The 13,376-nt window shown below is 36.6% G+C and overlaps 3 protein-coding genes and 1 pseudogene across 5 annotated transcripts; 1 reads left to right on the top strand and 3 right to left on the bottom strand.

Moving 5' to 3' along the window:
* The first annotated feature begins 1,248 nt into the window (after window positions 1-1,248).
* Window positions 1,249-3,603, top strand: LOC143624908 (uncharacterized protein At4g28440-like). Its single transcript, XM_077095403.1, has 2 exons — window positions 1,249-1,685; window positions 2,958-3,603. Exons 1-2 carry the CDS (start codon window positions 1,373-1,375, stop codon window positions 3,143-3,145), a joined length of 501 nt encoding a protein of 166 aa, XP_076951518.1. The 5' UTR covers window positions 1,249-1,372; the 3' UTR covers window positions 3,146-3,603.
* A 1,406-nt stretch (window positions 3,604-5,009) lies between these two features.
* LOC143624872 (protein NUCLEAR FUSION DEFECTIVE 6, mitochondrial-like) lies at window positions 5,010-7,318 on the bottom strand. 3 transcript variants are annotated; one of them, XM_077095377.1, is made up of 3 exons: window positions 6,991-7,318; window positions 6,088-6,209; window positions 5,010-5,356 (listed from the first exon to the last, which is right to left on the bottom strand). In XM_077095377.1, the coding sequence occupies exons 1-3, from the start codon at window positions 7,149-7,151 to the stop codon at window positions 5,349-5,351; spliced, it is 291 nt and encodes a 96-aa protein (XP_076951492.1). In that variant the 5' UTR covers window positions 7,152-7,318; the 3' UTR covers window positions 5,010-5,348. The 3 variants fall into 3 exon arrangements, with proteins under 3 accessions (XP_076951492.1, XP_076951493.1, XP_076951491.1); XM_077095378.1 differs by having other exon boundaries at window positions 5,012-5,270; window positions 6,991-7,309; XM_077095376.1 differs by lacking the exon at window positions 5,010-5,356 and adding an exon at window positions 5,373-5,609 and having other exon boundaries at window positions 6,991-7,303.
* A 1,906-nt stretch (window positions 7,319-9,224) lies between these two features.
* Window positions 9,225-9,853, bottom strand: LOC143624873 (uncharacterized; annotated as a pseudogene).
* Window positions 9,854-10,027: 174 nt separating this feature from the next.
* Window positions 10,028-12,966, bottom strand: LOC143624874 (auxin response factor 15-like). The gene is made up of 6 exons (XM_077095379.1): window positions 12,679-12,966; window positions 12,389-12,577; window positions 11,947-12,287; window positions 11,013-11,205; window positions 10,799-10,934; window positions 10,028-10,719 (listed from the first exon to the last, which is right to left on the bottom strand). Exons 1-6 carry the CDS (start codon window positions 12,964-12,966, stop codon window positions 10,238-10,240), a joined length of 1,629 nt encoding a protein of 542 aa, XP_076951494.1. The 3' UTR covers window positions 10,028-10,237.
* Between the last annotated feature and the right edge of the window lie 410 nt (window positions 12,967-13,376).

Genomic DNA, 13,376 nt, shown 5'->3' on the forward strand with positions numbered 1-13,376 from the left:
CAAAATAGACATTATTATTAAACTCAACCAGGTCAACATATTTATTAAACAAGTCACATACATGTTAATTAACCTGATTACTAAGCGTGTTCATGCTAACTAGTTAGTGAATGAAGTATATTAGCCAACCCAAAACTTGATTATATTTATAATAAATTTTTGTTAAGGTAGAAAAGATGCCCCTAACTGAGTTCAATGTTCTATAACTCTATTAAGTCATGCACCATATTGAACAAGTATCACAAACCAAGTTAACTCATTTAATGCAAACAGTTTAAATTACACCAACCGGTTTACGACTTAACTTTGACTCATTTCCAACGTGCCATCTCGTTTGACTCGCATAAATAGGCTACACAAATTATATTAAAGTTACTTGATTTTAATGTTTTTGAAATCAATAAATAATTAATGAGTCATGTCTAGATTCTCACCGATTCAACTTGCCAATCCAAGATCTGTCAACCGTCTACCCAACACCCACCTTATGCCGTACAAAACAAAAGTTTTTTGGATAAATATAAGGAAAATTCCTAAAATGTTCATTTGGAGGAGAGAGAATCCATATTTGTCCCTCTTTCTTTAAAATATTCCTAAAACGCCCATAAAAACTCGTCGGTGGCGACACATTTGTAATCGCGCTGACGAGTTTTAACAACCACTCAAAATCCTGCCACAAACGGTCGTGGACGATGAACTTGGAACACATGGCAGACTTTTGATTGGTTGTTAAAACTCGTCAGCGCGATTACAAATGTGTCATCACCGACGAGCTTTGAATGGACGTCTGGGAATATTCAAATAACAAGGGACAAATATATATTCTCCCTCCTCCAAAGGGTCGTTTTAAAATTTTTTCCATAAACACAACTATGGGTGAGCAATAATTGAATCGTTAACCGAAATCGAACCGAATTAACCGAAATCTTCATTTTTATTCCATATTTTCAAGCCTTTGTTTTTCTCAATTTCATGTATTAGTAGTTTAATACAATCATTTTCATGTATTTATATTACCATTTCATGTACTAATATCTCAGTTTCATTTATCTATACCTTCATTAATGTAGTTATACATTCATTTAATGTATTTTTAAGCAAAATTTTAGCCGTTCAATATTCGTTATTAATCGAACCGAACCGAACCGTGCACACCACTAGTTGTATTTATGGAAAAATGAAACCAATAGGGTAGAGTTTTGCCACATTTAAAATCTGAAGGTGCTTAAACCACAACAACAAAACACAAAAAGTGGTTCAACCTTCAATTCTCACTCACATCACATTTGGGATTTTAGGGTTTATCAATTTATTTACAAACCACAAACCCACCACCCAACTAAACTCCAATTAGTCCATTTTAACGGCGGCTATGGCGACTGTCAACGACACAACACCATCACCAGCAGAAACAACAGAACAAACCCACCAACCACCGGCACAAGGCGGAGGACGATCAGTCGTCAAACGTAAGCCGGTGTTCGTGAAAGTGGGTGACTTGAAACCTGGAACCAACGGCCATACGTTGTCGGTTAAGGTTCTGTCGTCCACGACTGTTTTGGATAAGAAGCCTCGTAACACGGCGTCGTTTAGTAGCCGTCCTGGTGCGGCTAATACCCGGATTGCTGAGTGTCTTATTGGTGATGAGACTGGGACTATTTTGTTCACTGCTCGTAATGATCAAGGTCTGTTTTTTTGAAGTTTGGTAGATGTTATTGTGTGAATATATGTATATATGTGGTGTACTGATGTTTAGAGTTGTTGGTTATGCGAAACCGGTTTATGGGTTCGGAATGTTGTAGTTGTAGGCGCTAGTCGAGTGGTGGGGATACTGATAAGCGATTGATAGGGATTAATCGGATTGGAATGTTTACATATAAAAGCTCATGTAAATAGCTCAAACATAAACATAACAAATCAGTGAGAAAACCAAGCTTCATATGCCTTTTAAAAATAAGCATTACTAAAAAGAATAATAAAAAAGGTATGATTTTGGATTTGTTTTTGACCGAGTTTGATAGACTACCAATAAATGGGTTTGGTAGGTGAAGTCGCATCGGTTTAGGGTGTAAATGAGCCGAGCTCGGCTCGTTTTGACGTACAAGAGCCTGTCTTGTTTCGAGTTATAAGAGCCTGGATTGTTTCAGGCTCTGTTTTGTAAAGCTTGAGAGCGGGTCTGAATTGTTTTTCAAGCTCAGGCTTGGGTTGTGAGTTGTTTTTCAAGTTTGGACTTGGCTCGGGAGTCGTTTTTTCAAGCTCGGGCTCTTTTTGTGAGTTGTTTTTTTTAGCTAGGGTTCAGCTCGTTTATTATTTATTATATAATTTTATGTACGTTTCTATTTATTATTGTTATTATTATATGTTTTTACTTTTTAGAAAAACTTTAAATGAGCCTAAGGGGTTGGCTTGAGCTAGTGCCGTATAGTACCCTAAACAAGCCAAAGCTCGGCTGTGCAGTGTGAAATTGATATCTAGAAGTCCATGATGGGTAAACCATAATTATACATAAAGCTCATTTAAGGCTCAACAAGTCTAAACGAGCTTCTCATACAAGGCTGGATAACTAAACGAACTTTATTTGAGACTCAGGCTCGAAAAGACTCTCATTTTGAGCTTTTTATTGATCCAAGCTCTAGTAGCTCGTGAGCGACTCGGCTCGTTTGCACTACTATCGATTACAGATTAATCCTCGCCTAGATCTGATTTTTACAGCATTGCAAAATATTTTGGATGTCTTTCATTATTGATTATAAAGAATTTGTTATCGGTTTTATTCTATTTGACGGCTGTTGAAGAGTTGACGAGACATCCAATTATTCAAATCTAATTTTGTTTATGTGAGCTGCAGTTTTGTAGCAGCTTGCAGGGTGATTTAGAAGATGCTACATTATACTTTCTCTTTTAGTGTGATTGATTATTCATTTATTTAGCTAATGATGATTAAACTTGTAATACAGTTGACTTAATGAAGGCTGGAACGACTGTGATCATCCGAAATGCAAAGATTGATATGTTCAAAGGGTCGATGAGGCTAGCTGTTGATAAGTGGGGCCGGATTGAGGTTACTGAAGATGCAAGTTTCACTGTTAAGGAAGATAACAACTTGTCTCTGGTGGAGTATGAGTTGGTTAACGTTACCGACTGATGACTTTTTTTTATCTATCTGGTATGCCGAGCGAGGTATAATTTTCTTGTGACTCCTGGGGTTTTGGTATACGGCTACTTGGAGGAGGTCAGTTTACTCCTTTTGTGTTAATGTTATTTTCACATGTAATGGAACTAAGTGTAGTGGCCTTCTAAGTTGGTTAACTTTGTAAAAAGATTATCTTTTGAATTATCTTAATTCCTCGCCGGCTTTTGTGGTTACGCTTGGTTATCAGACTGTTTTATTAGTAGTAATTTGTAAAAGATTCTCTCTTTTGCGTGTTGTGTTGATGACATGTTAAGGTTCAAATGGTCACATGAATGAGGTGTGCTTTTTTTATGACTTGAGGTTTGGATTATAGCCCTCATGTGACTAAGAGACCACTTTTTAAGGTTCATGAAAACTTTTAATTTTGTTAAGTATTTGGCTATTCAGTCATAACAGAATGCCTATAACTGTTGTGCATATGATGACATGTTGTTAAGAACTGCCTATGGTTATAGAATCAAAATTCTAATTGAATATCTTCAATGTAGACCAAACTACATGATGCTGTGTGTAAAATTGTTTGTTAACACTGAAACATCCCATAAGTTGTCGAGAAAATCATGAAAGTATTCATTTTTCTGTGTGTTTTATCTTTTAAGTTGTGCCAGTGAAAAATTTCGTCTTTAATCGTGTGATACATGATCCTTGGTTGCGGATCTACTTCCACTTGCGCATAAGACTTTCATTCCATAAAATGCATGTTATGTTAGCATTCTCTTGTGTATGAGCTTCACTTTGCGCCTTAGAACACCTAGGTTTTGAAGGTCTTTGGTTTAAGTCCCACAGTCTACAATGATTGAAAAGAAATTTCCTGGTCAAAAGACAATAAAAAAACTACGCTTAAGTTGCGCATTTACTTTCAGCAAGACTTTAATCCCATGAAGTCCTTGTTCATATACTATTTGAATGACATTCTTTATCTCCTCGAATCTAAAATTGCATTAACAGCTTTGGTCATGTATTGTGCTTTGTTTGTGCTAAAATATGTTTTCCTGCTAAATACTGTTTATTCTATAAACATGACATGGAATTATTATAGCAAACATTATGCATCCAAACCAAAATTATTTATATATCAATAATAGTGTAAAACAAGAATATATTTATTCAATATCAGTTTAAAGAATACATTTGAATTTGATGGATTGGTGCATAGTCTTCAATCTTCACGGTGATAAAGTGCAATATGAGAAGAATGTTTGTCCACAAGTCACCAGGAGAGTTGATCTAATTCAACCACCGAATGTCAAAGCACTAACCGGCTATTCTCAACTTTCGATCAACTTACATAAGCAACCAAGCGTATGTTTATGAACCAACTATGAACATGATCAATCTTGTACTCTAGAGACGCTTAGCATGTTGGATCACCATCACCGATAACAAAAACCACCAACATAACAATCTTTTATATGTGTTTAAATGAATTATGGGTTAGTGATACTCTCAATTAATCCATATGTAATTGTCTCTCATTCCGGTTCCAAATACACAAAGAAAATGAATACTAACAGAGTTCCTTTGCATAAAACATGATTTTTTTAATCTGAGTTAATGGGATTAGAACATGAGAGAGTAAAGCAAATATGCAACTAAAAGTTGATACACAAATAGCTGTTAACATTAAACAAGATTCTGGCTTGAATTAACAGGATTAGAGCAAGATAGAAAAGTAAAAGCGTAAATAAGACTAGAGAAAGTGCTTCCTGAAATTGTTTTTTTTTCAATGATGAAATTGCATATATGTGTAAATCTGTGTTTGTCAAAAACCAGTTATACCAATAAAACTATTCAACTGTAACATACATCGCTCAAAACGACATAATTAAACGTCTAAATATTTGTCAAGTAATCACATGAATCATGGACATTCATGATCGCAACTTTTAACTCAAAAGCAATGCAATTTGTTCCATGTCTTCAAACATGAATGATCAACATCCTTTAACAAATAATCATTGATAACTAGATTTTACGTTTTCAAAAACAAGAATAATCCATTACAATGTCCGCTTGCATCTTGATAGCTAGTCACAGTCACCAAATGCACAGCATCTCAACACATAAAATCATCCATCTACAATCAACAAACAATTTACCCGAATGAAAACCGAAAGGAAACATGGTAATTCTTCATGCCGAAAGAGAGACCCAATCACAGCCCTAAACAAACAAAACTCCATGTCAAACTACATATGCGCTCAATCATGTGAAAAACACGACATTAAGTCTATTTATGAATGATAGAATGTTGTTCAAACATCAAAATATTATCTTATCATCCTAAAAGGTTCGGGTACGATGAGAACTAAAAGTTATAACAATGAAAGTGAATCCAGACTTGCTTCTAGTTATCATGCATTCTTGCAGCACGCACGGATCCTTCCAAAAAGTCATCATACATCGTCGTTCAGATCTGATTAAAAGTACTGAATCAGCAGCATACTTTTATAGCTAAACTTAACGAAAATAACCATTTAAAGACTGACATTCTAGTTATACTCTAATCAGCATCATGCTCTACACAACACATGAAAAAAGTAAAATCTTGAAACAACCCAATTTTTTATTTTTTGCAATTGTGAGAACCCGTCACTAGAAAACCCATGTCCTATCCAATACCCTGCTACCAAATAGGATCAGGTAAAACACAGCTTGCGAAGGACAGGTAATAAGAAATGTTTGTTAATGTTGTTAGTATATCTAATTTATCTATGGCAGAATCATTCGTAAGCATCACATGCACCATGTAAGAATATAAATTGCATCAATTGTAACATTTAAGTTTTTTTTTCAACAGATTCAAGAGCCACATAACACACAATTGGGACTTGGGACACTGTATGCAGACAGATACACCAATGTGATTAACAGATGAGGTAAACCAGACATACCTTCAAGAGTCCAACCACAGGTCCTGGGAGCCGAAAGCATCGATGTAAGCAACGCCGAGGCGGTAGCTGAGTGAAACGGTAGCATTGATTCCACAGAGACACAGCTCATTTCAACCGGTGACCTAATTTAACCGATTCACATCCAAAAAAGAGCATTAATAAGAAATCTTACATAAACTCCATTACTGCAACTGAAGATCCACACTTATGACTACTCAACAAATTACACTTATCTTACATAACACTTCTTCTGATGATCAACATGTAAAATGTACTAGGCATGATGATTAATTAATTATCAATGCTCGAAGTTTAGCAATTCACAGGCCTATAAACAAACCGAACGAACTCGAACACGGGCATGTTCGTGTTCGTTCATTTAATAACTTGAACATGAACAATTAATCAAACGAATATTTGTTTTCACATTCATTCATTTTAAAATGAACATGTCCGTGCCCGTTTATGCTCGTTCGTTAAAAATCTAAACGAACAATTCACAGACATAAATGAACAACCATAAACGAAGTAACGAACATATATGAACAAATGTAAATGAACACACTTAGATAGAATTATAGAATAGAAATAATATTTTATTATTTACTATTAGTATTCAAATGAACGAGCAAAGCATGTGTTCATGTTCATTCTGTTAAATAAATGAACAAAAACAAACTTCCTTACAAACTGTTCACTAAATGTTCGACTCGTATACAGGCATATCTATTCATCATTTCATAATTAGACCACTACCACTTACTTAAATCACGATGTATAACTGAAACTGGAGACGTAAAATCTAAATTCTGATATTTAATTAACTAAACGAGTGATTATTATTAATATAGAAACAAGCGTAAATGATGATGATGATGATGAAGTATGAGAGTAATTAATAACCTGAAAATGCGATGAGAGAGTGGTTTCTGTGAGGGGGTGCGGAAGGCTGAGCGTGCGGAGGATGTGACATTGGGCTTAGCACCGCCGGAGATTCTAGAAGCCGCCGAGCGGACGGCGGTGGCGTTGCGGAACACGGACCTGGCTGCGCCGGCGGTTGCCATTGTACTTGTATACAGGGGTTTGGGATCTGTAAACTGGGGTTTTGAGGGTGGAATTGTTTACGTATTTCGTCCCTCGGGTTTCCTTGTTTAATAGTGGTTCCGCGCAAACGGACCGAGCTGCTTACAAGCTACTCGATATCAGATCGATAAAAAGGTTAAAAGGAGACGAGTGTTATCGAGTCCGAGTCTAGCCCAAGTTTCAAATAAAGCTTGTTTAGTTATTATGTATGAGCTCAAGCCTTATATGGGAAAGATCGTTTGGACTCGTTGAGCCTTAATGAACCTTGTATATTTTTAAGTTTTAACAATTTTGGACTTTTATGCATTTCTTTCACATTGTAAACCGGAGCTTGAGCCGAGTTTTGGGTCATTTAAAGTACCGCACATGAGCTCGTGTAAAGTTTAGGCTCTTTTAATGTCTTTCTCAAGCATATAAGAAAAATGTATATAAATTAAAAAATAAAAATAAAGGAGCATTGCGGAGCCAAGATCAAGTTTGAAAAAATGACTCATGATCAGAGCTTAGCTTGAACTTTAGAGAAAGAGCTTGAAATGAGCCAAGCTTGAGCTTGAGCTTTTATAACTTTGTAAGTGAAAAAAACGAGCTGAGCTCACGCCTGGCTCGACTCGACTATTTACTCAATAAGTTACAACTAAAATTTGTGAGTCCATACGTAACGTAATGACATACGGACACAAAATACTAATCATATGGACCACTAAGCTAACATCATGTGATTACATAACATTTTTTCGGCAGCTGGATGAGACCGGCATCGAATTAATCACACACTTTACTCACTCAACATTTTGGTTTAGTCTTGAACTCGGTAGGCCAATCAAATAAGGCAAGATTTATAGTTCCTTTTGGCTTTTAGCGATTTGTCCTTGTTTACTTGAAAACCATCCGGCTCATTTATGTAACCGAACATGTGACATGAACAGCACTACTTGTCCGGTTTCACATATTCGTTCATTCCATTCTTTAAAACATTAATACGAATAAGATTTTATTATATAAACTTCGTGACACTTGTGCACACTCTTTCTGTTGCAATAGAAAGCAAGTAAGAAAATAAAATTAAAAATCATTTGTTTTAATAAAGATGAAGATAAATTAAGTTTTTAGTTTTAAGTAGAAATAATTTGTTTTAATACTGATGGGAATTACTCGATTAAGTGCATGAGTGGGGAGGCTGTGAGCGAACTAATGGAGCTGCTTGATTTACTCTATTATGTTAGGTTTAAGGGAGGAGAAGACATTTGGGTGTGGGGGTGGTGAAGCTCAGGGATCATTCTCTGTGGCAACAATGAAGTTATTATATAGAGTGGATCCACCTTGCCCGAATAGTATATTAGATTGGAATAAATGGGTGCCGTTGAAGGCGAATGCGGTCATCTAGCGAGCCATCCAGAATTGTCTTCCCACATGTGATAACTTGATAAAAAGGAAGATTTATTTCGGCCTAGATATTTGTTGCAATTGTTTCGCGGCGGGAGAGTCGGTGGACCATTTGTTTGCTTCATGCTATGTTACGAACGTGGTGTGGCAACGAGTTAGTAGGTGGTGTAACTTTCAACTTTCTCATATCAATGATATTCAAGGATTATTTGAGGCTGTCAAACATGTCCCAGAGGTCGGTTATAAAAGAAAATTGGTTTATTCAATCGTGATGGTTACTATTTGGTGTCTTTGGAAAGCTTGAAATGAGTTCATCTTCGAAAACAAGCCAGTAAAGATTGATAAAATGCTAGGAGATTTAAAGGTGTTGAGCTTTCTATGAATAAAAAATATGGTAAATTATATGAGTTTAGATTGGGATAAGTGAAAATCGATAGTGTTGTAATTCGTTTCGGTTGTATTGTGGGACTAACCCTTGCTAAGGTTTTTGATTTGTTTTTTTATGAAAGTTGTTCAAAAAAAAAAAGTAAAAGGTAACATAGATTACATTTTACATTTAAAGATTAAAAGGATAAATTTTAAATTTGTTCCACAATTACTACAACATTTTCTAATATATTACAAGGTACATCGCCTTATAAATAAAGTACAAATAAATACAACATAGTTCATGAGTAGTTAGTTTGATTAAAATTAAGCAAAAAAATAAATATACAATCAACCTTTTTAGAAAATTTGTGATTTCATGGCTGATCATCATGATAAGGATCCCAGAACAAAAATGACAACAAGATAACATTAGGTAACAAGAAGGAATCCAAGGGTTGATATCATTTCCCAACTTCTTCCTTCTAAGCCTTTTTCACACATACTCTCTCTTATCTTCATCACCCCATTTGGCCTCTTCTACACCCTTAGCAAGCACCAATGGTGGTGGTTGTTGGTAAGGACACTTTGACCTCCAAGATATATGGTTAATGACACCTAATTTGGACACCCTTTTAATAAAAAGACCAACAAGCCATTGGAATTGGTTGTGTTTGGGGCACAAGATTGGAGGGTAGTCCCAGTTGAGGTAGCATGGGATTTGGGTTGAGATGAAGAATTAAGAGTGGAGAGATGGGGTGTGTGTAGGGTGGGTTAGGATGTGAGTTAAGGCTTGGTGTCTTTGTTCCCATGTTGTGTGTTCCATTTTTGTGGTTTGAGTTTGTTTGGATTGGATAGATATGGGTTTGGTGGGTGTTAAATTACCATATTAACCCCTAAAAAAGGTACATTTTAAGTTACCATGTTACATAATATGTCGAGGATTGTATCGATATACAACTATAACTCAAACGATATACAAAACAAGGATCGGATAACTCCCAATATTAGTACGTAGAAATATAACTCAAAAACATGTCCTTCGTAACATCTATTTATAATGCTAACACAACATTAAGGCACCGCAACCTACTTGTTGTAGCTACTTGGGCTTTCCGCCCCCTAACTCACATGTTGGACTTTTTTCTTGGGTCAAACAACAATTGAGCCGACATTATCTTCATAAAAGGATAATTGATATGCAACGTGAGTCTCTTGCATTGTTAATCAAAAACCATAAACACCAATAAACAAAAAATTGCGCCTAGCATAAGTAGAATGCCGATACATTAAACAAAAGAAATTAATTCGTCTACCTCTAAGACCGAAGGGTAAAACCAAACAGCCGGCAACTACTTCTACAAGTCGAAACTGATTCTTGTGGCCCAATGTGAGATTGTTTCAGGCTCGGACTCAGGTTCATGTATAGACTCTTCTCAGTCAAAAGACTGGAAATTGTGTTGTTTTGGTTGTAACTATTATGCTGCCCCAAATTTTCACCCATATGCCTTGAATCATTGGCCACAGTTACAGGACGAGAGAAAGTAGGCTGCACGATTGCATTCGGGAAATGCATAACCGGTGGCGGGTGCATATTGTTACAAACTATTTCTTGACCTTGCAAGACCTCACTGGACCGAAAGGCTCGGTTTCTGAGATCGCTCCTTAATAAAGATATCATCGAGTTTCTTGATCCAATGATTCCAGAGGGACAGTGACCATAATTAAAAACTTCTTGACCTTGCAAAACCTTCTGAAGTCCCAAAGAGTTCTTGAAATCTAATGATCTTCCTACCCCATCTGTATATTAAAATTTTTAAAAATAGTTTGAACATTTTTGTAGCATGAAAACAACCTGTAAATGAATATCAAAACCGACCTTTGGGGACTTGAAATTCAGGCAGGAAATCGGTCTTCATCCTTTTAGAAACGGGTGGATAAATGCTGTCACACCCCTTGATTTCCCATGGTGAAACGCGATTTTGTCTTGTGGCTTCCACACCATCCCACCTTACCTTTTAAGTATATGAAAACATTAAGATTATTTTATTTGAAACAGTAATGAAATGAATGTATATATCAAATTGATCTACCATCAGACACCTCCACTTTGATCCAGGCCAGTTAACAGGATCAATGTCACTACTCCCGGTTATGACCCCTGTGCACTGTCTCTCATTAGCATCATCGGTGTCAAACCGCAGATTAAACCTCATTCCCGGTGTGAATTTGTTCGCAAGACTCTTGAGAAACTGATGGTATGGTACAATGAATTTTGACCCACTCCTACAAGACGTCGGAAAGTTATGATTATGCAAAAATACAGGCTATATGAACACCAGTGACGCGCTATTCACAAGTTATACGGCCCGCTTAAAAATAAAATTAGATATTATATGAGCCAGTATGATATATGGAAAATGTTATACTAGATATATGAAAAATGTTAAACGGGCTCGTATAATATCTTAAAAATGTTATACGGCACACTCAACCTACTGAAATTGACATGTGTAAAGCTGTAAAAAGTCTAACCACTTGTAACATATTTGAGATCGGCTCACTAAAACTCAAATATAGCTAAGCCTAAAAGGAAGCTTCTTTAATAGTCGAGCCCCAGTTTGAACTTCACTTATCGAGTTCAAGCAGGCTCACAGGTCTATTACTGATATAATTTTATTTGATATTATATATATATATATATATTTATAATTATTATTATACATCAGGCTACTATTATACGTTTAAATTATTTAAAAAAACATTTATAAATGTATATATATTATTAATATTAATTAACAATAAGAAAAATACCGAGCCCGAGCCAGCTCGAGCTTGGAAACTGTGCACGAGGCAAACTCGAACTTTAGGCAAAGAGCTCTCAACGTGCTCCAGCTCCCGAAAGTTAAACGAGCCGACTGGAGCTCGAGACTAGACAAGCTAGAGCTTGTCTTGGCTACACCCCACATGAGACAATTGTCTGTAGGTACAGCAAAGTTTAATGCCAGAATATGTAGCCCGAAATACCTTGGATTATAGCAGACATTAAACACCGTCTTCTGAGTTATCGACTTGACAATGGTAGTGAAATCTGAATCATTCAACAACTGGCTGCAAGCCGCCGGATAATCCGACGCAGTTTTCAGTTGAACCGCTCGACGAACACCCAATCTAAGAACTCCATCTTCACCCCTGAGAAACAGAACAGCATCTCCACACACAAGTTTCTTCTGGTTCACAAACGCACTCCAACCAGTAGTCAGCAAATGCCGCCTCGGCTGCCCTCTGTAAATATGCCGAAACTTCCACTCATTTCCGTGAAGATCTTTCGCCACAATCTCTTGCCAAGGCCGTTGCTGTTCATAATCCTACAATATCCAAAATTAAGAACCATAACTTATGAACTATTTTGTTCAAATTTGATATGAGTATTTTCAGTACTAGTACTCTCCGAGTGACATTATCATACCAGAGGCGGAAAACAATCTTCGGCAGCTCTGCGTGGAACCGAGAATCCACCATGGGTGCTGGTATCAGAAGCAGTGAGCGTTTTACAGAACATGTGTGGCGTTGAAGGTTTTTCATTTTCATTGTCATCTTCTGTTTCATCTGGAATCACTGAAACTTGAGCAAACACTTCTTCGGTCCCAGGCTCAGCCTAATTAGTTATCATATCAAATTAAACAATTTAATTATATAATCCAAAACCCTCATTTGTTATATTTAATAGTAATAATAAACATAAAATAGATAGTTTACATGAAGTTTAACGTCGACAACACGACAGAAAACGTGTGGCGGGAGATTGCCGCCAGAGATGACCGGAGAGCTGTACATGCGGTGCAGTTGAAGGTGTCCCTGTGGCAGGTAGACGACGGCGTTGCCTTTCTTGGGCAACGACGTCTGACGACCTGCAGACGCGTGCCATAGCTCAAGAGAACACACCACCGGACTAGTAGCAGCGGACGAAGAGGTCATCATAGACAAGTCCGTGGCCGGAGAATCGTGGTTTACGGTGTTGAGGTCAATTAAGTTTAAACCACACATTATAATTATAAACATACAAAAATGAAAGAAAGTCAGACTGACATAAATAAATAAATGAAAGTGAGTTATGTTTCAGAATGGAGGTGTAATAGGAGAAGAAGAAGAAAGTGACTGCAGGTGGCGGTGCTGAGGAGAGAGATGGTGCCCTGTAATTGCGGGAGGATGGTGGCGTGTCTCCTATTCTTATACAAAACTCACTTTCTTTTCTTTTCTTTTCTTTTCTTTTCTTTACCTGCACACGCACGCTTAATTAATAAATATGGATCTGTAAGATTGCTTCTCACTAATCATATTAATTCAAATAATGGCTACATCATCATTATTAACAAGCGGTTTCGGTATAAATTATAAGATTTAAGTGGACGAAAGGGGAGAAATGTTACCGCATCAGTACAAAAGTTTTGAGTTTC

The sequence above is a fragment of the Bidens hawaiensis genome, unplaced genomic scaffold (assembly GCF_021521415.1).
Source record: "Bidens hawaiensis isolate Kalapana, Puna unplaced genomic scaffold, B.hawaiensis_p1.1 tig00003988_1, whole genome shotgun sequence".
In the NCBI taxonomy this organism is placed as follows: Eukaryota; Viridiplantae; Streptophyta; class Magnoliopsida; order Asterales; family Asteraceae; genus Bidens; species Bidens hawaiensis.